At 52.8% G+C, this 22,524-nt stretch overlaps 1 protein-coding gene across 1 annotated transcript; it reads left to right on the top strand.

Annotated features, from left to right (window-relative positions):
- Nucleotides 1-364: 364 nt before the first annotated feature.
- On the top strand, nucleotides 365-21,740 carry Ntrk1 (neurotrophic receptor tyrosine kinase 1). The gene is made up of 17 exons (XM_048358210.1): nucleotides 365-563; nucleotides 4,099-4,121; nucleotides 4,371-4,442; nucleotides 6,212-6,280; nucleotides 7,538-7,676; nucleotides 7,821-7,963; nucleotides 11,138-11,270; nucleotides 14,312-14,641; nucleotides 15,033-15,050; nucleotides 15,194-15,249; nucleotides 15,493-15,595; nucleotides 16,074-16,220; nucleotides 16,621-16,751; nucleotides 16,922-17,094; nucleotides 18,774-19,014; nucleotides 19,479-19,637; nucleotides 21,363-21,740. The coding sequence occupies exons 1-17, from the start codon at nucleotides 365-367 to the stop codon at nucleotides 21,546-21,548; spliced, it is 2,322 nt and encodes a 773-aa protein (XP_048214167.1). The 3' UTR covers nucleotides 21,549-21,740.
- Nucleotides 21,741-22,524: the final 784 nt, after the last annotated feature.

Raw genomic sequence — 22,524 nt, 5'->3', positions numbered from 1 at the left:
CTCAATCATCTCCCCTCCCCCCACCCCCACCGCCCCCAAACTAAAAATGCAGCTGTTTTACTTTGGGGGAAAAAAAAAAAATAACGTATCAACTTCCCAGCTCCCCGAGCCCCCTAAAGACACTCCCGAGGCGTTCTGCTGCGGCCCTTTCATGACTCTCGGAGGTGCGGGGATAGTCGGGCAGAAAGCTGGCACCGGGGAGGGGCAGAGGGGGGGGGGGCCCTTGAAAGGGAAGGGGTAGAGCTGGGGTCTGGAGTTGGGGCGGGGCCGCGGCCGGCGGGGTGGGGCGGGGCGGGGCCGGGCGGGGACCGCTGGCTCCGCCCTTTCCTGGCGGCTGGGTCTTTAACACCGCCGCCCTGCGCACATGTCGCTGGAGGCCCGGCGGCCGGCGCAGCTGGGAGCGCACGGACCGTCGGCCACCCGGCCCGAGCGAGGCGCGCGCCGCCGCGATGCTGCGAGGCCGGCGGTGCGGGCAGCTCGGCTGGCCTCGCCGGGCTACCGTGCCGGGCAGACTGCTGGCTTGGCTGATGCTGGCATCTGCAGGCGCTGCATCCTGCCCCGAGGTCTGCTGCCCCTTTGGTCCCTCGGGGCTGCGTTGCACCCGGGCTGGGAACCTGAGTAGCCTCCAACTGCTGGGCGCCAAGAATCTGACAGATCTGTGAGTGTCCATCGGGCGAGAGGACGCGGGGACAGGAGGGCACAGCCCTGCCCCGAGGGCGCGCACTCGCTGCCGGCTTGCTGGGTCAGGCGGGGTGGGCGCGGCAAGGCTGGCATCGCGCATCTTTGGTGGTACCCTGGGCATGTCCCGCTGTCACCGCCTGGGAGCTTCTGTGGAGCTCAGGGTGGCTAGATCACTGGTTTGAGGCAGAGCGAGGGTGAATTGCTGTCAACCAGATCTGAGACAGTCCAGCCATCCAGAAGTATCTCTCTCTCTCTCTCTCTCTCTCTCTCTCTCTCTCTCTCTCTCTCTCTCTCTCTCTCTCTCTCTCTCTCTTCTCCTCTCCTCTCCTCTCCTCTCTCTCTCTCCTCTTCTAGAGTGGAAGGGATGATTAACTAGGAGAACCCCTCAATGTGGCACCTTTACTGTCTTTTCCCTTTCCTACCGAGACATTAGCCTCCAATGTGTCATGACCAGGCTGGAGCAGCTTTTCCCATGAAATTGAGCTGGAATTGGTGGGAGGTGGTGAGGAGCCCCACCTTGGTAGTTGAGCTATCCTAGCCCCATTTCCACCCTTCTTTGCCTCCAGGTCTCCCTGATTTGAATGTGTGCGATGAAATGGACTCCCTCATCTTCTCTTCCCCCACCCCCCTCACCCTTTGTACCCTGGTCTCCCTGCCTGAATTGGGGAGTCAGGGCTATTTCTGAGAGGTGCTTCCCACCTCCAGGTCCAAAGCTGGAAAGTGCCTCCAGCATTCTGCATTACTCTGACATTCTGCAAAAAAAAAAAAAAAAAAAAAAAAAAATTTACTTACAAAATACTTCAGTACACTTTAGCCACTGCAATAACTGGCGTAGAAGTACTCAAGTATTACTTGATGGCTAGAAAATACCAGAGTATTCTGTGTGGCTGTTGGGGCCAGCAAGACTTCTAGAAGAGGAGAGAAAAATCCCCTTTCTGTGCTCTAGGCTATAAGAGGTGGATCAGGAACCCTAGCCTCATGCAGTAACAGGCTAGAAAGAGTCCAAGTTGGGGGCTGGAAGTTACTGGAGCAGCCTGTAATAATTGGCACTGAGTTACTCGAACATCTTAGGGTAATTAACGGGAAGGTACTGAATATCTCTTTCTAATGGCCCTGGGGAGACAAGAAAGAGAAGAGATGGCCTTCCTTGCCTTGGTTTGTGCCTAGATTTTCACATGAGAAGTGGGCAGGAGAGCCAGCTGTCATCTGTGGTTCTGCCCATTCATCACCCTGGGTTTCAAACTAGGACCCAGGCTGCTGACCATGCCCATCAATGTTCTCATTCCCCAGTTAATTTCTAAGCATCAAGTGAGTCTGGCCTAGGGACTGGGGGAGTGGACAGTACTGAGGACCTGAAGACACTAAAGGCGATGAGTTGAGATGTCCCACAGGGTGGGGCAGCAGCCTGATTCTCCCCCTCCCCAATCTCCCGCAGTCCTCTCCCTCCCCCTCCCTCCCCTGCAGAGCTAACAAGGAGATAATGGACTTGAACAGACAGATTAATTATGAATCCAAACGAATGAGACAGCTTTGAGTATGCTGCCTGACAGCTCGCACACACCTGCTAGCCTCACCTTCTTACCATCTTCCTGAGTCCCTACAGCTTGAAACCTTCTGGGCTGAGGGCTCAAGGGTAATCAGAACAGGGACCTCCCTCAAAGTCACTCGATGCGATTCCCTAAGGCCTTGAGACTGAGGACCTGACACCTGGCTGTCCTATGGGGCCAGGGCTGAAGGAGGGCAGCGAGGGGTCACTTATATTGGTCCTGGTTTCCTTTCCTTATGTAGGGAAAACCCAAGGGGAGAGAGGGAGAGTTTTAAGAGCTGGCAAGATGTCAGGTCCCTAGCATGCATGGATGGGGGCAAGGAGAGGAGCACACAACATGCCAGCCCAGGGGAGTGAATTCTTAGGAACATGCCAGATCTAGAAGCAAGGCGGGCAGCAGGCCGCCATCGCCATCCCCACTGCCTGCTGGCTTTTCTTTCTTCCTTTCCATGGTCTCTCTATCTTGCTTTCTCTGTCCTTATCTATCTCCTTTTCCTTATCTTTCTTCTTGCCTTACCTCTCTCCCTGTCTCTCTCTCTGAGTTCTCATCCTGTCAGTTTCTTTTTCTCCCTGTCTCTGTTTCACTCTTTGTTTTTTTGGCTCTCCTTCCCCCACCCCACTCAGTCTTCCCACAGCAAGCACTGTGTAGGCAGCCAGTCCCTGGCCTCCTTCCTCCCTCCCACCCTCCTTCTTTCCCTCCCCCTCACACTCTCCCTGCCCCTCTTCCCTTTCTGCCTCCCTTGTGGGGTAGTGGGGGGGGGTGTTTCTTGACTGATAGCCTCTATGCTTCTTGCTTGCTCTGCAAAGGCATGGGGGGCAGTGATTAGGGGTTGCTGCTTGAGTGTGGGGAGGGGCCAGATGCTTTGAGTGGGCAGACAGGCTGGGGTGTGTTCCTGTGAGTGTGTTTGTGTGTGCTTGTGTGAGTGAGCCCAGATGTGGCCCCTGAGCAGGTGTGTTTCAGAGCACACATTCACAGGGCCACAGGGATCTTCTGCGCTGTGGCACAGTGGCAGTGGGGAGGGGCACTCTTTGTGGAAGCCAGTGCCCACTGTTAAGCTTGTGCAAGCTGAGAACGGTCTAGTGTGTTTTATGAACAGATGCATGCACATTCTCACCCATGTTTGTGTGTGTGTGTGTGTAGAGAGAGAGAGAGGTATCGTTGTGCTTTGCCTGTGTGTGAGCATATGAGCATGCATCTGTGGGCACCTATGCATGTGTGAACACACACAAACAAGAGCACCTCTGTGCATGTGCTTTTGCCTCTGTGTGTATGCGCATGCTTGGTGGGTAAGTAGTGCAAGAGGTGTGTGGGAATGTGCAAATGCACAAGTGTGAGGATGCATGTGCAGGTGTGACTTGTGAGGACTTGTGCATATGTATACATGTGTGCATACACTTATTGTGCATGTGCAGGTATGTGTGTGAATGGCACATGTATGTGCAGGCATGCACATGTATAACTGAGAAGGAAGCCATGTGCTGGTGGCTCATGCCTGTTATCCTAGCTCCTCAGGAGGCTGAGATCTGAGGATTATGGTTCGAAGCCAGCCCACATAAAGAAGTCTGTGAGAGTCTTTTCTCCAATAGACTACTCAAAAAAAAAAAAAAAAAAGCCAGAAGTGGTACTGTGGCTCAAATAGTAGAGCACTAGCCTTGAGCTAAAGAATCCCAGGGATGGTGCTGAGGCCCTGAGTTCAAGCCCCAGGACAGGCAGAAAAAAAGAAAAGAAAAGTTGTGAAGGAGATGGTGGGCTTGGTGGGGGGTGGGGGACGACTCCGTGTGGGCCTGAGTGCTAGCTGATCCTCTTCTCCCTTTACAGCTACGTGGAGAACCAGCAGAATCTGCAGAGCCTGGAGCTCAGTGACCTTCAGGGCCTGGGGGAGCTGAGAAACCTGTGAGGGGCTGAGAATGTGCGGGTTGGGTCTGGGCAGAGGGTGGGCTCAAGAGTCATAAGGTCTGGGAGGAGCTGCAAGGCTGAGAACTGGGAGCCTGGGAGGTCAGGAAGTTCAGGGGTCTGAGGGGGGCAGGGTGGTTATAGGAGCTAAGGAGGCAAGGACAGCCGCAGGACCCAGTGGCACTGGGGACTTGGGGCTGGAGTTACTGCAGAGGACAGGGACTCAGAATCCTCCTTTGCCCACTGCAGCACCATCGTGAAGAGTGGCCTTCGTTTTGTGGCTCCAGATGCCTTCCGTTTCACTCCTCGACTCAGTCGCCTGTGAGTGGCCGGGCTGGGTGGTGGGGAGGTGGGGAAGACCCTAAGACTTGAACTGCTAATGGACTTGGCCTTCCCCAGGGGACTGTTCTCAAGGAGGTCAGGGATGTGTCTCTCTATTCCCTGGATAGTGCTCCCTCCAAAGTCCCTCCTGTCTCCATACTTCAGGGACTTATCTCATGTGTATCGTCCTGGAGTTCAAATGCACAGTTCCAGGAGCAAGGGATGGGAGCAGGACTCCTGGGTTCTGGCCAGAATGTCATCTTTTAGCCCTCCTAATTGGAAAGCACCAGGCCGGAGCCAGCGTGGGAATGGGGGTGGCCATACCTGCTGCTCCTCACACTCTCTCTTCCCAGAAGTCACAGCTACCTGTCCTGTTGAGGACAGAGTGTGGAGTGGACAGGAGACACTCTCAGAGTCCCTGGAAACCCCTGCTGGGCTGCCGAGCTTCAGCTCTTCTTCTTCCACGGAAGAAGCCCTGGTAGAGAGATGGAGGGGCCTGTCGTTTGTGCTGAGTCCTCTACGCTTTGGGCTGCGCTCAGTGATTTTTAACAAGTTTTGTTTGCTTGAAACACTGTTACCTCACCGACTACAGACTGGGTTAAAAAGTGTGTGCTCATGGGCTGGGAATGTGGCTTAGCGGTAGAGTGCTTGGCTAGCATGCACGTAGCCCTGGGTTCGATTCCTCAGCAGCTTATAACATAAAAAGTCGGAAGAGCCAGAAGTGGCGCTGTAGCTCAAGTGGCAGAGTGCTAGCCTTGAGAAAAAGAAGCCAGGGACAGTGCCCAGACCGTGAGTCCAAACCCCAGGATGGGCAAAACAAAACAAAACAAACAAAAAAAAAAACCCAGAAACCAAAAACCAACTGTGTGTTAGGTGATATTTCACAATTCTTATGTCAGGGTCTCTTTACAATCAACCTGGTACCAGATGTTGGTATAACCTATTTTTATAGATGAGAATTAGAGAGGCTTTTTTTTTTTTTGGTGGGGGGGAGGTGCTGAGACCACACAGCTGCAAGTGACAGGACAAGTGAAATCACACCCAGCTCTAAAGTGTCTCCCAAGTGGCAGTGTTTCTGGTCCTTGCATGGAGGTGCCTTTCCAACCCAGCCCTCACAGTTTCAAGCAGGGCACCCCCCCCCCCCCACCACAAGCATCCAGGGAGCAACAGCTGGGTGCAGTCACTCCTATGTGGGCTCATTTACCTCATCGCTCTAACTAGGGAGCTATGGTTCTGGGGTCTTTTTATTTCTGCCTGGACTTCCTCAGCTCTGTGGAGCAACAGGAAGGAGGAGGAGGGGACCTGAAGAAGTATTTTGACGTCCTTGTAGTCTGTCCTGCAGGGGGCAAAGTAGTGTGGGAGCTTGGCCCTTTCCCTCTGAGGGGGGGGAGGGGGGAGTACAGATGGAGCCCCTCCCCCAGCTGTGGCCTCAGCACTTTGCCAGCTGGGGCTGGAGGAGGGGGGAGGGGGACCGGCTGTTCTTTAGATCCCTTCCCTGGGGTCTGGGGAGGGGGTTAAGTGAGGTTAACCCTTGTTGTCCCAGGGAGAGAGAGGAGCGGACTCAAAAAGGTTTACCTGCCTGAACCTGACTCTAAATACAGGGCCATCTGCTAGTCTCCTCGCAGCCCTTCCCCGTTCCTCCTCTCCCTCCACCCTTCCACCCTTGCTCTCGTGGGAAGGGAGCCCGTGGATGTGAACTTCCTCCTGGCTCCTCCCTGGCGCTGGGTCAGGGTGAGGTCGGTGGCTCAGGGGCTCTGTTGCTTTCACAGGAATCTGTCTTTCAATGCTCTGGAGTCCCTGTCCTGGAAAACGGTGCAGGGTCTCCCCCTACAGGAGATGTGAGTGTGGGGGCTCCCTGGGCAAGGGCGGCCTGCGTGGCACGTGTGGCCCCGTGCACGCTTGGGCTTCTGTGCATGCACCCCCATCAAAGCAGACACTGCCCACCACAGGCTGAAGGGCTGCTGGCTGCATGTTCAAGGCAGGGCTGGGTTGGGAAGACCTAGCCTGGATGGCTGAGCCTGTGTGGCCAGAGGCTAGGTGCTGGCATGGTGCTGAGGTCCCAGACGAGCTGACCATGGGCCCACTGGGTGTTTGTGTATCTGGCACAGCACATCGCCTCATGCTCAGGGCAACTCACACTTGGGGTTGGGGGGTTGGCAGTGGCCTAGTGTGCACATTCAAGCCTATTTCACTGCCTGAGGGCCTGCCCTCCCTTTCCTTCTGCTCATCATGCTGAGGGCCCTTGCTGGGAGCCAGGACATGGCAATCGCTGGCTGCCTCTCTCTCCCTCTCCTCTCCTTTCATCTCCTCCTCCTCTCCTCTCACTCCTCTCTCTCTCCTCTCCTCCTTCCTTCTCTCCCTCCTTCCCACCTTTCCCTTCTTCCTTCTCTCCCTCCTCCCTCTCTCCCCTTTTCCCCCCTCCTCCTTCCTTCCTTCCTCCCTCCCTCCCTTTCTTTCTTTCTTTCTTTCTTCTTTCTTTCTTTCTTTCTTTCTTTCTTTCTTTCTTTCTTTCTTCTTCCTACTTCCTTCCTTCCTCCTTCCTTCCTTCCTTCCTTCCTCCTTCCTTCATTCTTCTTCTTTCTTTCTTTCTTTCTTCTCTTTCTTCTTTCTTTTCTTTCTTTTCTTTTCTTCTTTCATTCTTCTTTCTTTCTTTCTTTTCTTTCTTCTTTCTTCCTGTGCATGCCAGCACTAGGGCTTGCACTCAGGGCTTTGGCACTGTCCCTTAACTATCCAGCTTAAGGCTTGTACTGTACTACTTGAGCTATAGCTCTACTCCAGCTTTCTGGTGGTTAGCTGGAGATAAGAGTCTCATGGACTTTCCTACCTGAGCTGGTTTCAAACCACGATCCTCAGAACTCAGCTTCCTGAGTAGTTAGGATTACAGACATGAGCCACTGGTGCCTGGCTTTGCATATTTATTTCTCTGAGTGGCTCAGGGTTTAGGACTGGGTCTGTGACAGGTGCCTGTCCTGTGTAGCCCTGCCCCATTGCCATCCCCATCCTTGCCATCTGACCCATGCATTGCATCTCTCTGGCTCCTCAGTCCCCACATCAGTCTCTCCCTGACTCTCTTGTTGTGCTCCCATGTGTACCAGAGACCTGTCGGGAACCCTCTACGATGTTCCTGTGGTCTGCACTGGCTTCAGCGCTGGGAAGAGGAGGGGCTGGGCAGACTGCATGCCCAAAGGCTGCAGTGTACCAGATCCCTGGCCCTTGGGCACAACACCAGCTGTGGTAGGTGCTGGAGAAGTAGCCAGGGGTGGACAAAGAAGGCTACCTGCCTGGGGGCATGGCGGGAGGGTAGGGGAAGAAGTGGGCAAGGGGGTTCTGGGGCAATGACTAACACACTCTAACACCCCTGTGGCATCCTGGTGCCAGGTGTGCCCATGCTGAAGGTCCAAGTGCCGAACACCTCTGTGGAAGTGGGGGACGATGTCCTGCTGCAGTGCCACGTGACTGGGCAGGGGCTGCACGATGCTGGCTGGATCCTCACTGAGCTAGAGGGCACAGCCACAGTGATGGTGAGACGCCATGCATGCTCTTCCCCTGTCTACAAGAGACAGGATGCAGGGGATGAAGATGGGGAAAGAGAAACAAACAAACAAACAAGGGGCCCAAAAGAGTGAGAGCAGGGCAGCTCAGGACACGCAAGGAAACTGCAGGGAGGGCACTGGCCCATCTCTGCTAGATCTACTGTGTCCTTCAGGAGGGCCCTTTTCTGGAACAGAGAGAAGGTTGCAGTAGGAGGGAGCAGGTCACCATTCATGCTGGAGCTGGAAGGCACCATCCTTCCCATATGCTCTTTCTTTTTCCCTTTGTGTCAGTACTGGGGCTTGAACTCACAGTCTAGGTACTGCCCCTTAGCGTTTTTTGCTGAAGGCTAGTACTCTACCTACCATTTGAGCTACAGCTCCACTTCCAGCATTTTCATAGTCAATTGGAAGTAAGAATCTCATGATCATTCTTGCCTGGGCTCGTTTTGAACTCTAATCCTAAGACCTCAGCCTCCTAAGTAGCTAGGATTACAGAGAAGAGCCACTGGGGCCCACCTTTCTAGATCAGGAAGCTGAGGTCCAGGAAGAGGTACCATATCTGTGGCCCTGCATCTAGGGCCTGTCCCTAGGGGCCTTTGGAGTCCTTTCCTGGACATGCTGCAAGGAGCCTTCTCTTGGGTGTGTGATGAACACATTAGTAAAGTCTGCCCAGGTCTGGTTCCAGCTCTAATTACTTCTTAGTGACTTTAGGGAAGAAAATAATCCCTTAACTGCCTGCACTTTGTTTTTCTTATCAGCATACTGAGGAGGTGGACATGATGGCCTTCTGATGTCCTATCTGCCTCTGGGCATTCTCTGGCCGCTATCTGTTATCCAGACCTGTCTCTGGGCACCTTCCCAGGCTCTGCCTCTGTCCACAGGCTGGCTGTGGGCAGCTCCGCATAGCCAAGCTGACTACTGGAGGCCTTGTTCCCAAGCCCACTAAGCTCTGACATGGAGCTGTGCCCACCCTTAAAGCTGGCTGCACCTGGAGCAGACACAGAGCCCAGAGGGTAGATCAGTGGGGGGAGGGAGTGGTGTTCAGTCTGGCTTGGCTTTGGGAGGAGAAGTCAAACCCAGAATTGCTGAGGATGTGAAATGAGGGATCCCAGGAGCCCTGAGCCAGGGGTTCCAGACACAGTGGAGGGACCATGGCCCTGAGTAGTTCTACTACGCTGGAGTTCAAGGCTGCTGCCAGTGAATAGTGGAAAGGAATGGAGGCGAAGGCTCTGGTTTGGTGTGGAGATATCTTGCACCAGCTGCCTGTTTGGGAAATTCCAAACTTTTGTTCTCTCTTGGGGAAAATTTACATTTGCTAATCCAGCTTCCTATAGAGAAGTCACCCTGTAAGGGCATGACACGGAGGGAAAAGAGGCTGGTCTCCTTAGTTTGGAGAGTGAGGATAACCTGGCCTTCTAGGGGAGGAATAGTTAGGAACCAGCCCCTAGGGTGATTGGAGGAGAGGAGCAGCTGAGGGAGCCCAAGTGGAAGGCCAGGGAGCTCTTCTGGAATATTCCCAGGGGAGGCTCAGAGAAACTCCTCCTCTTGCATGTACTAAGGGGTCTCCACGTTTATGAAAGTTCCAGATAAATGACATTTATCCATTAGAGCATTTTTATTTTTATTATTTATTTATTTTGCCAGTCCTGGGCCTTGGACTCAGGGCCTGAGCATTGTCCCTGGCTTCTTCTTTTTTTTTTTTGCTCAAGGCTAGCACTCTGCCACTTGAGCCACAGCCCCACTTCTGGCCGTTTCTACTTATATGGTACTGGGGAATCGAACCACAGGCTTGCCTGTATTAGAGGCAAGCACTCTTGCCAGTAGGCCATATTCCCAGCTCCCATTAGAGCATTTTTAAACCATGTTATGAAAAGAGCTTTAAAAATACCTAAGGGTTTCCAGTCTTCTTGTAGAACAAACCCCCAAGTTGTAAGATCATATAATTTACATGCAATGCAGCCGTGGTTTCTTAGGAAGAGAATCTGAATCACATCTGTGATCTCTTCCATGATGAGTCAGAATGGAGTCACCTCCCTCTCTAAACCTCCCTTACTGTCTATCTGCCTATCTGCCAAAGGCAGTAGTGCTACCCGTTGCCTAGTGCCCCCCCCCCATCTCTCTTTCTTCTTTCCTTTTGGTGGTATGAGTACTTGAATTCAGGCCCCCTTGTGCTTCTAGGGAGGTGCTGTGCCACTTGAACCATACCAAACCATTTTTGCTCTAGCTATATTTCCAGTAGGGACTGAGAACCTTCCCCTTATGTCTCCAGAGTAGCTATGACCATGGACATAAACCACCATTCCTGGCTTATTGGTTGATTTTGTTTTTTTTGCCAGGCCTGGGGCTTGAACTCAGGGCCTGAGTACTGTCCCTGGCTTCCTTTTGCTCAAGGCTAGCACTCTACCACTTGAGCCACAGCACCGCTTCTGGCCATTTTCTGTTTATGGGGTGCTGAGGAATCGAACCCAGGGCTTCATGCATGTTAGGCAAGCACTCTACTACTAAGCCACATTCCCAGCCCTGGCTTGTTGGTTGAGATGGAGATCTTAATAACTTTTTGCCTCAGCTGTTGTGGGCCAAACTACCATCCTCTTGAGTAGCTATGATTATAGGCATGTGTCATTGAGCGTTACCTTATCTCTTTGTTTCTGACTTTCTTTGGGCGGGGCCTATGTGTGTTAGAACTGTGTAAAACAATTGACTGGGAGGCAAGGTTCTACTTGGTTCTTTAGTAGTCTGTGTGTGAATATGATACTTTGGAGTAGCTCCTCAGATGGGTGTCCTTGGTGGTTTTGCTTTGGGGCTATTTTGTGCTTGTTTCCAGGTTATAGTCCATGCCTTGGTTTTCTTGAATCACTAAATAAGTGACCCAGGAGATAGTCTACAAACAAGCTGTAAAGGAGCAAGCCATTCTCTTCCATATCCCCTTCCACCCTTTCCCCCTTTCTATTCCCTTCCCCAGCCCTCCTCTCGTCCCCATCTGGAGTTAGTGCCCTCCTCCCTCAGGCACTCCCCCACGCACCCCCCACATGCATGCACTCACGTTTGTACACACACACACTCACGCATGCAGGCATCCCCACCCCCTCACCCCCCCAGGCTCTGGCCTCTAGCCCCGGGCCACCGAAAGCCTTCTTAGTTTCCCTTTCTTCCCTGATCCAGACATCTGGAGATCTGCCTTCCCTGCAGCTGAAGCTGGCCAATGTCAGCAGTGACCTCAACAGGAAGAATGTGACATGCTGGGCAGAAAACGATGTCGGCCGGACTGAGCTCTCTGTCCAGGTCAACGTCTCCTGTAAGTCTTCACGACATGAAGGCTCCTGCACCCCCTCCCCTGCCTTCTTTCCTAGAAGGAGGCTGGTGGGTGGAGGCTGGAGAGAAGGGTGGGTAGACAGCCCCACAGCTGCTCCCTCCCAGCTGCTTCCAGATTCCCATGAAAACCCGATCCTTTGGGGGATGTCCTGAGGGCTCACCAAGGCCAGTGGGATGGAGATAGATTTCTTTTTGGCACTCTGCCCACGCTTTGCTACCTGAGGCCTTCAGCGCCAGCTGCCTGGCGTGTCCCCACTGCGCTCATGCGCGTCCCATGTCGCCCCCAGGGCCGTTGCTCCACCACCTGATTTGTTCATATGTTCTTCTGTTTCATTTAGGGTTTTATTCTAGGTTTGGGTATGACCACTTTAAAACAAGTCACTGCTAACACCCACAATTGAGTTTCCAGCTAGGCTTGGCACGTGCTGCCAACCAGTGTTTGTGGGTAGAACGAGTTAGGGCTTGAGCTTCCAGGAAAGACCATCAAAATCCAAGAGTTGCATTCGAGTTTTGAAAAAGGGAAATTCCTCTTCCGAAGAGTTCCGCTTCAGGCTTGTTATCTATACAAAATCTGCCAGCAAATTATCTTTTTTTTTTTTTTTTTTTTGTCAATCATGGGCCTTTAACTTAGGGCCTTGGGCACTGTCCCTGAGTTCTTTTTGCTCAGGGTTTGCACTGCCACTTTGAGCCATAGCACCACTTCCAGCAAATTATCTTATATTAGGTCTTCAGAGTGTTTCTCTTTTCTTTCTTTCTTTCTTTCTTTCTTTTTCTTTCTTTCTTTCTTTCTTTCTTTCTTTCTTTCTTTCTTTCTTTCTTTCTTTTCTTTCTTTCTTTCTTTCTTTCTTTCTTTCTTTCTTTCTTTCTTTCTTTCTTTCTTTCTTTCTCTCTCTCTCTCTCTCTCTCTTTCTTTCTTTCCTTTCGTTGCTAGTCATGGGGCTTGGACTTATGGCCTGAGCACTATCCCTGGATTCTTTTTGCTCAAGGCTAGCACTCTACCACTTGAGCCACAGTGCCACTTCTGGCCTTTCTGTATATATGTGGTGCTGAGGAATCGAACCCAGGGCTTCATGTATATGAGGTGAGCACTTTACCACTAGGCCATATTCCCACCCCTCTTTCTTCCTCCCTCCCTCCCTCCCTTCCTCCCTCCCTCCCTTCCTCCCTCCCTGCCTCCTTCCTTCCTTTCTTTCTTTCTTTCTTTCTTTCTTTTTTTCTATCTATCTTTGTCAGTACTAAGTTTTGAATTCAGAGTCTCAAATTTGTTGGGTTGGAGTTCTACCACTTAAGCCATGCCTTTAGCCTTATTTTATGCTGGTTATTTATTTCTTTTTTCTTTTCTTTTCTTTCTTTTTTTTTTTTTTTTTTTTTGCCAGTCCTAGGCCTTGGACTCAGGGCCTGAGTACTGTCTCTGGCTTCCTTTTTGCTCAAGGCTAGCACTCTGCCACTTGAGCCACAGCACCACTTCTGGCCGTTTTCTGTATATGTGGTGCTGGGGAATCGAACCCAGGGCCTCATGTATACAAGGCAAGCTCTCTCGCCACTAGGCCATATCCCCAGCCACTGGTTATTTATTTCTTGACAGTCCTGGGGTTTGAACTCACTGTCCGTGAGCCTTTCTGTGCTCAAGGCACTCTAGTACCACTTGTGCCACAGCGCCATTCTGGTGGCCTTTTCTGTTTATGTGATACTGAGAAATTCATTGAACCCAGGGCTTCATGTATGTTAGGCAAGCACTGTACCACTAATCCACATTCCCAGCTAGTGTGTGTATGCTTTATGCACATTTTTATGTCTATTTCACAGCAAAAGAAGAAGTACACTATAAGACAGAATATCTGTTGGGTATGATGGCCCCAACTCTAAACCTAGCTACTTGGGAGGTAGAAATTGGGAAATCCAAGTTTGAGGACAGCCCAGAGCTCCGTCTCATGATTCCATCTTAACCAATGGCTGGGCACAGTGGTGCTCGCCTGTCTTCTTCACCTATGTGGAGAAACATAAGTAAGAGAATTTTTAATTTTTATTTTTTTTGCCAATCCTGAGGATTGAACTCAAAGTTCAAGGCTTCTTTTTTTTTTTTTTTTTTTTTTAAATCAAGGCTAGCACTCTACCACTTGAACCACAGCACCACTTCCACCTTTTTCTGTTTACATGGTGCTGAGGAATCGAACCCAGGGCTTCATGCATGCTAGGCAAGTACTCTACCGCTAAGCCACATTCCCAGCCTAGTAGAAGAATCTTGATCCAGGTCTATACAGCCATAAACAAAGATCCTATCTCAAAAAATAAGCAGGGTACATAAGGCTTATCCCTGTAATCCTAGCTATGTTAGAGGCTGAGAGCAGGAAAATCATGGCTCCAGGCCAACCTATGTTGAAAAGTTTGTGAGATTCTACCTTAAAAATAACCAACATCGGGGATGGCAATGTGGCTTAGTGGTAGAGTACTTACTTGCCTAGCATGCACAAAGCCCTAGGTTCAATCCCTCAGAACCACATAAAGAGAAAAAGCCAGAAGTAGCTCTGTAACTCAAGTGGTAGAGTGCTAGCCTTGAGAAAAGGAAGCTCATGGATTGTGCCCAAGCCCTAAATTCAAGCCCCAGGACTGGCAAAAGACAAAACAAACAAACAAAATCCAACCCAGTTCTTTATAGAATATATACCTTTCACTTGTTTGTTTGTTTAGGTCTCCATCTCATCTTCTTAAGCTTGATTACACTTAACTTTTCCAGATCCTGTATCCAAAGGACTCCATGTTTAATTGCCATAAGCTGGTTCTGTTCTCCACTTTCTCTTGGGCTATAATTTACTGTGGGCCTGCCACTTAGCATTCGTTAAGCCTCTGAATTTTGTACACCCGCTGCCAGATTTATTTAAGATTTACCATCAACTCTCTTACAAATGTCACTGCTTGTAAGTGTCTTGAAGCCTGCCGACCTGCTTTTCTTGCACTGACCTCCTTGCCCCTCCCGTCCCCTTCCCTCCAGTTATCCCCTGACTCACAGCTGTCCTCTGCCCGCAGTCCCTGCCAGTGTGCACCTAGGTATGGCTGTGAGGCAGCACCAATGGTGTATCCCCTTCTCTGTGGATGGGCAGCCGGCGCCCTCCCTCCGCTGGCTCTTCAATGGCTCCACGCTCAATGAGACCAGCTTCATCTACACCCTTTTCCTGGAGTCAGCCTTGACCAACGAGACGATGCAGCATGGCTGCCTTCGCCTCAACCAGCCCACTCACGTCAACAATGGGAACTACACCCTGGTGGCTGTCAACCCTTATGGCCAAGCGTCTGCCTATGTCATGGCCGCCTTCATGGACAACCCTTTTGAGTTCAACCCTGAGGACCCCATTCCTGGTGCGAGAACCATCCTGAGCCCTGTCCCTTCCTCCCACTCCTGGGTGGCACCTGGGGTGGAGATCAAGGTGTCCAGGGAGGACTGGTCCCCTTCTTTCTCTGACCCTGACCCTAGGAAGTTGGAGTGCTTGGTCCTAGACAGAAAGGAACTGGTGTCCAGCTCTGTGCTGGCCTCCTTCCATTTCCCCACAGCCAGGACTTCTGAACCCTGAGCTATTCTATCCTTTGAGAGAGCCATGCACTAGAGGGTCAGAGTCCAGCTGGGAAAGGGCCAGGGGTTCAGCAGTCTCTCTAGTCCTCCCACCCTCTGAAGGGGTGAGTCCCAGAGGGACAGGGAGTGCCTGGCTTTCCTCCTCCATCTGATTGCTCTCTCTCCTCCCTCCTGCTGCAGTCTCCTTCTCGCCAGTGGGTGAGTAGCCCGGGATGGAGGGCAGGTTATATCTGGTCCTTGGAGCTGAGGTTGGGGCTAAGGGGACAGCTGAGAAACTAGCTTGGGACCAGGGAAGGAAGCTTCTAGAAGAGGCTCGATCTTCCTGCCCTGTGTCTCCACAGACACTAACAGCACGTCTAGAGATCCAGTAGAGAAAAAGGATGAAACACCTTTTGGGGTGAGCATGGGAGTGTCGCTTTGGGATGGGAAGGCTCATTGGTGGGTTATTTCTGGGCAGAGCAAGGCGGTCACTCAATCTGGTCTAAGCTCTGTCCAATGCCCTCACAGGCAGGCTGGGGTGTCCAGGAGGAGCAGGTGGCAGACTGGGGGGTCCTGGCTCTGGGCTCCCCTGCAGGATAGAGAGATGGTTTGCTGTGGGGAGTTCTGAGGGGCAGAAACCTCTATCTGACCCCACCTCTAGGTCTCGGTGGCTGTGGGCCTGGCTGTCTTTGCCTGCCTGTTTCTTTCTGCCCTGCTCCTTGTGCTCAACAAATGTGGACAGAGGAGCAAGTTTGGGATCAACCGTGAGTTGCTACCTGTCTGTCTGTCCTACTAGCTGTCTGCTATTGGCTTTTCTTGACTGTATAGGGGAGGCTTGTGCTCACATGGTGTTTTAGGGTGTGTGTGTGTGTGTGTGTGTGTGTGTGTGTGTGTGTATTGGGCTAGTGTGGGGGTAGTTTCAGAGGTAGCAGCTGTTAATTGGTGCCTGGATTGTAGTCAAACATTAAGTGGGTCTGGGAGGTCTGTAGGGGACTGTGAGGGGGGGGACTGTAGGGGGGGGTTCTTTGCTGCCCATGAGGCCAGGGGTTGGATAAGAGCCAGTCCAAGAGAGGCCCTGCTACCTCCCCTTCCCCCCACTCCTGCTGTCTTGCTCCCTAATTTCTCTGTCCCTCTCTTGCAAATTAGAAGGTATGGGGGATGCCCTGGCCGTTTGCAGACAAGCATGGACAAGAGCCAAGATGGGTGCCTAAACTCTGACCTCCTCCATGTGTCTCTCCCTAGGTCCCGCTGTGCTGGCTCCAGAGGATGGGCTGGCCATGTCACTACATTTCATGACATTGGGTGGCAGTTCGCTTTCCCCGACTGAGGGCAAAGGCTCTGGGCTCCAAGGCCACATCATCGAGAACCCACAGTACTTCAGTGATGCCTGTGAGGGGCTACACTGTGTCAAGGGCAAGGGCGAGTGTGTGTTTGTGTGTGTGTTTAGAAATCCATATGCTGACCTTGGTCTTAGTAATCCTTGCCTCCCTCCCTTCCTTCCCTCCCCCTTTCCCTTGCCTGCCTGCCTGTCCCAGCCTTGATCTCAGCTATGATATATCTTCCTCAAGCAGAGAGTATCCCCTGCCCAGTACCACTGTCCCCATATCATGACCTCTCTGGACAGATGTAGCCTCATATCAGGACATGGGGCTTGGGGAAGGGCTGGGAGTCCAGCCCCCAGCCCGTCCCTTGGCTGGATATCTTGTACAGCACTAGCCAGTCCTGCCCTTACCACTGCCCCCACCCCCACCCAAGACGAGGGCTGCCTCTCACCTCAAGCCCCTCCCAGGTGTCCATCACATCAAACGGCGGGACATCGTGCTCAAGTGGGAACTGGGTGAGGGCGCCTTTGGGAAGGTCTTCCTCGCTGAGTGCCACAACCTGCTGCCTGAGCAGGACAAGATGCTGGTGGCTGTCAAGGTGAGCCCTCTGCCACCTCCCTGAGTGCCATCGTGTCAGGACCATCCTAGCTACCATGGTAGCAGGATGCCTGAGCAGAAAGTCTGAGGAGACTTGAGGCAGGGCCGAGGGCTCCCTGGATAGAGAGAAGCGAGCATCCTCCTCAGTCCTGGCCCTGCCCCTGTCCCCAGGCACTGAAGGAGGTGTCTGAGAACGCTCGGCAAGACTTCCAGCGCGAGGCTGAGCTGCTCACCATGCTCCAGCACCAGCACATTGTGCGTTTCTTTGGCGTCTGCACCGAGGGCCGCCCGCTGCTCATGGTCTTCGAGTATATGCGGCATGGGGACCTCAATCGCTTTCTCCGGTATGGCCAGATGGCCCTGGTGCTGACCCTCGGCCCCTAGCTCTGAGCCTGGCATCCCTTCCCTCCAAGGGTGTCCCTGCTTTCTCTGAAACTGACACGAAGATCAGGAAGACACTATTCTTGCATCCAGGAAAACAGGAGAGGAGACAGGCGTGTGCCTGTGGGGGACAGTCCCTGCAACTGACAGTGTTAGTCAAGAGGTTGTTGTGGACCAGGATGTATGTGTGTTTGTGCTTGTGTGCATTCTTCTGTGGAAGTCTGGCCTGTAGGAACTGGCCCTGTGGGTGACTACATTATCATCAGGTACTTTCTCCACGCTTGTACATATGCATTTTTTTTTTTTTTTTGCCAGTCCTGGGCCTTGGACTCAGGGCCTGAGCACTGTCCCTGGCTTCTTCCCGCTCAAGGCTAGCACTCTGCCACTTGAGCCACAGCGCCGCTTCTGGCCATTTTCTGTATATGTGGTGCTGGGGAATCGAACCTAGGGCCTCGTGTATCCAAGGCAGGCACTCTTGCCACTAGGCTATATCCCCAGCCCTACATATGCATTTTTGTACAGTGATATACATATTAATGTCTCATAGTCTCCGAACACATAAGATAACATACTGGAAGGAACTTACACACAATTCATTTCTTTGCCTTTGGGCAAAACAAGTCTGATATGTTTATTTGTGCTGGGAATTTTCAGCATGTTAAGAAATGTGCCTGTTTCCTAAATGATCCGTGGGATGGGGAAGTGACTTGTCTCTGTCAGCCCGGCTCTGGCTGTGATGGTCAGATGCTTTCCTCACTGAACCTTTGTCCTGGAGATCGTCCCCTGTGAGAGTGGGCCAGAGTTCATCAGAAAGTGAATCAGTGTTGGGAGGCAGAGGCCACTTACTCCCTGAGCCTTCTTTGTCAAGTACCTTTTCTCTCTGACTCCACTTTCTCAGCCAGGAGGAGAGCTCACATGGGGCTGAGGCTGTGGATGAGAACAAAAAGGTGTGGTCTCTGTACTGCCCAGTGTGCCCTTGGGGAGTGAGGGGTCATACTTACAGAACTCAGCAAGGACAGACTCCTAGTCTGAGCTAACCCTAAGAGACTCTGGGGGTTACTAGAAGGCTGGTGAGGTTAGCCACGAGAGGAGGGGAGGTGGGTTGACAGTTAGAACCAAGGGAAGGCCAGGAAGAAGCCCATCTTCTTGCTCATCAGACACAGCGCAGGCTTGGTGCTGGTCTTGGGTGGTGCAGGCCAGGGAGTTGCCACCAAATGGGCCCCTGGGTATGGGAGAAAGGCTGTGAGTGGAGCTTTGAGAGAGGAAGGGAAGTGTGATAGCTCCTAAATGAGTCTGGAAGACTGAATGCTTATTGCAAGGTGGGGGGGGGGCGCTAGGGAGCAGTGGCTTCCTGTCCTGGCTGGAGTTTTAAGGTGCTGTCTGAGAGGAAGGTGTAGGTATAGGTTCTTTTTGATGGAAGCCCTGGTTGTGGCACCCCCATCCCAACCCCCAGACAGCTGGTCTCTTTCTTTCCCTTCTTCATTTCTTCTCAAGTCTCCTCCACCATGCCCAGCTCTGGGGATTCCCTTCCTCAGCTGGGTTTTGAGTGCATGTATGTGTGCACACACTTGTGTGCATGACTCCGTGTGTGTGTGTGTGTGCCTGCTCAGCCTATCCCCTTCTCTCTCTCTTTCCCACTCAGATCCCATGGGCCAGATGCCAAGCTGCTGGCTGGTGGGGAGGACGTGGCTCCAGGCCCCCTGGGTCTCGGGCAGCTGCTGGCAGTAGCTAGCCAGGTGGCAGCAGGAATGGTGTACCTAGCCAGTCTGCACTTTGTGCACCGGGACTTGGCCACTCGCAACTGTCTGGTGGGCCAAGGACTAGTGGTCAAGATCGGGGATTTCGGCATGAGCAGAGACATCTACAGCACTGACTACTACCGTGTAAGGGTCCCCCAGCTCTTCCCACAGACACCCTGAAAGACAGTCCCCTAAGACCATGCCCGCCTCTTCCTCTGAGACCCTCTGGGATCTGGGTTTTGTTTTGTGGTTGTTTTATTTTGTGTTGCTTGGACTTAGGGCCTGGGCACTGTCCCTGAGCTGCTTTGTGCTGAAGCTAGCACTCTTACCACTTGAGCCACAGCTCCACTTCAGCTTTTGCGTTAATTGGAGATAAGAGTCTCATAGACTTTCCGACCCCTGGCTGGCTTTGAACCGCGATCCTCAGATCTCAGCTTCCTGGGTATCTAGGATCACAGGCATAAGGCCCTGGTGCCTGATTTGGGATCTGGGTTTGAATGCCCCAGGAGGGACAGAAACAGCACCCCTGGGCTGGGCTGGGCCCGGCCTGGGGAGGCTCCGGGAGAGCGCCCCCCCGGAGGTGATGAGACACCTGCTCACCCCCGCAGGTGGGAGGCCGCACCATGCTGCCCATCCGCTGGATGCCGCCTGAGAGCATCCTGTACCGCAAGTTCACCACCGAGAGCGACGTGTGGAGCTTCGGCGTGGTGCTCTGGGAGATCTTCACCTATGGCAAGCAGCCGTGGTACCAGCTCTCCAACACCGAGGTCAGCCCTGCCCCAGCCTCACCAGGCCACCTCCAGCCTTTCCTTCCGCTGTGGGGCGGGAGGTGGGACCCTTCTACAGGGAACTCCTGTTCCCTTTCCCCTCCCTGCCTCCCCCCTTCCCTTCTCCTTCCCTCCCCTCCCTTTTTCTCCTCTCATCCCCCTCTCCCTTCTCCCCCCTCTTTTTAGGGGGCAGGTGGTGGTTGTGGGGCTTGAACTCAGTGCCCCGGGTGCTGTCCCTGAGCTTTGTTGCTCAAGGCTAGCACTCTACCACTTTGAACCACAACACCAATTTTGGTTTTCTGGTGGCTCACTGGAGATAAGAGCCTCATGGACTTTGCTGTCCAGGCTGGCTTTGAACTGCAATCCTCAGATCTCAGCCTTCTGACTGACAGGATTATACAGGTTGTGAGCCACTAGCACCCAGCTCCCCTTTTTTCTTCTCCCAATCCTTCCCTCACTGACGATGTTAAGTTCAGGCCCAGCTAGCTGCTGGGTGAATCTCAAAGCACGTTGTAAATGGAGTCTAGGCCCCAATTCCTGGCAGTGTTTTATTGAGCTACTAGATGTTACCAAGGGTGGGAGGGAGGGGCGTGGGAAAGATGGCCTGCAGCTGCAACAGCAAGGCTGAAGGTTGGACTCTCAGAAGGTCAGTCTTGCCCCTTCCTCCTGCTCTCCCGGCTGGCCAGCAGTCAGAGCAGGCCCCAGGTGTTCCGTCTCCCAGAGCCGCTCCCCAGCCCCCTCCTTGGCTTGCAGCTGTCAGTTTCCATTTCTCCTCCTAATGCAGTCTGTTCCCTGGAGGCTGGTGGGGTGGGGGAGAGGGTTATAGATTTTAATTTTCTCAAGCACTGAGAGGAGGAATGGAATTAGTGCTGCCCATAACCAAGTCCTCTAATGGGGAGGGGAAAGAAGGGGGAATAGGCGCCGGGCTCCTTCTCCAATCACCTCTCTGCTACTGTTTCATCTTTGAATCCCTTTAGCAGCTCTAGTGGTCCTTCTTGGACTCTCACTTTAATCTTCTGTGCTACAGTTTCTTTTCAGGGGAGCTTGATGGCCACAGAACAGCTATCCATAGAAGGGAGAAGGAAGTAGAAGCACTTTGAACTTTAAAATAAAGCCTGGCTTTTTTTTTTTTTTGTCAATTGTGGGGCTTGAACTCAGGGTCTGGGCTCTGTCCCTGAGCTTTTTCACTCAAGTCCAGAGTTCTGTCACTTTGATCTACAGCTTTACTTCCAGTTTTCTGGTGGTTAATTGGAGATAAGAGTCTCATGGGCTTTCCTGCCCAGGCTGGCTTCGAACCACAATCCTCAGATCTCAGCCTTCTGAGTCGCTAGGATTACAGGCCACCAGTGAGCCACCAGTGCCCATTTTGCCTCACTTTCTTTTTTCCTTCTGGAGCTGAGGCAGAGGCCCCTCCCGCTCTCATGGAGGCCCCTTCACATGAAGCTGGACTTGGACAAATGTCCCGCGGTCTCCTCTTCCTCATTCCACCGGGCACCTGTTTGGGTCTGACTCCAGCCTTCTGGAAGCTGTCTCACCCAAGTTCTAACTTCTCCATATCAGGGCAGAAAGGCATCTTGGGGTGTGCTGGGTACATTGAGAGTACTGGTGGCCACAGGGTCCAGACCAGCTGTGAGATGCGGGGGAAGGGCAGACGTGTGGCCGGGCAGAGTGAGGCTGAGCTCCCTCTTCTGCTCCTGCCTAGTGTGTGTCCTTTGCTCTGTGCAGGCGATCGAGTGCATCACGCAGGGACGGGAGTTGGAGAGGCCACGTGCCTGCCCACCAGAGGTCTACGCCATTATGCGGGGCTGCTGGCAGCGGGAACCCCAGCAGCGCCACAGTATCAAGGATGTGCATGCCCGGCTCCAAGCCCTGGCTCAGGCACCGCCTGTCTACCTGGACGTCCTGGGCTAGGGGCTGGGGCAGAAACTGGAATATTCCTGGCCTGACCTCAGCTACCTCCTTAGCTCCCAGTAGCCCCAGGGTGATTGCAAAGCATCTCACTCGCCCTCAGCATGTGGAGGGGACAGGTGGGGGGGGGGGGCTGGGGACGGACTATGTTCCTGCTTCTCTAGGCCAGGTTCCATCATAGCAATTATATTTATTATCCCTGGCTGTGTCTCTTGCTGATTCCTGAGGTGACGTCACTCTGGGATTGGGGCGTTGGGACTCAGGTAGGGGGAAATTCTCTCTGGGGTCCTCCTCAACCCTAGCTCTGCCTTCCTGCTTCATGCAACAGTCACCCACGGAGTGGCTGCAGTCACCTGCTCACTGGGTGGACCCTCCCAGACCTCTAGGTCCTTCTCCCCACTGCCTCTGTGCTTCAAGCTCAGGAAGCTGTTCCTGCCACAGGCAGGTGGAGCAGGGGGGGTGGACCAGGGCAGGGCAGGGCAGGATGATAGCAGTGGTGTGTGTGTGTGTGTGTGTGTGTGTGTGTGTGTGTGTGTGTGTGTGTTCCTTGTCCTGTGTGCCCAGGCTGGCTTTGAACTGTGAACTTCAGGTCTCAGCCTTCTCAGTAGATAAGATTACAGGCATGAGCCACTTCAGCAGATACATTCTTTAATTTTTTAAAGGAAAATTTCCTCTGAGCTCTAGAACCAATTCTTGCACTGGCTTCTTGCAGGGAGCATCTGGCCTTCGAACCGTTTCATTTCACTGGCACAGCTTTTTGGTTTGTCATTTTACTCCTGGGGTACACACAATCACTAATTCAATGACCTCATCCGCCCCTCGTTCCCCCCACACCTCCACAAGCACATTCTCTGCCTGGCTGCTGTAAGAATTTGGACTTGATGCCCATGAACTTGACTCCTTTCTTTTCTCCACTCCTCTATTCACGCCTGTCAGAAGCAACTATCAAATGAAGGGGTTGGAGGCATGGCTCACTTGG

This window comes from Perognathus longimembris, chromosome 11 (genome assembly GCF_023159225.1).
Source record: "Perognathus longimembris pacificus isolate PPM17 chromosome 11, ASM2315922v1, whole genome shotgun sequence".
Taxonomy (NCBI): Eukaryota; Metazoa; Chordata; class Mammalia; order Rodentia; family Heteromyidae; genus Perognathus; species Perognathus longimembris.
This window is presented reverse-complemented; position numbering and strand designations above follow the sequence as displayed.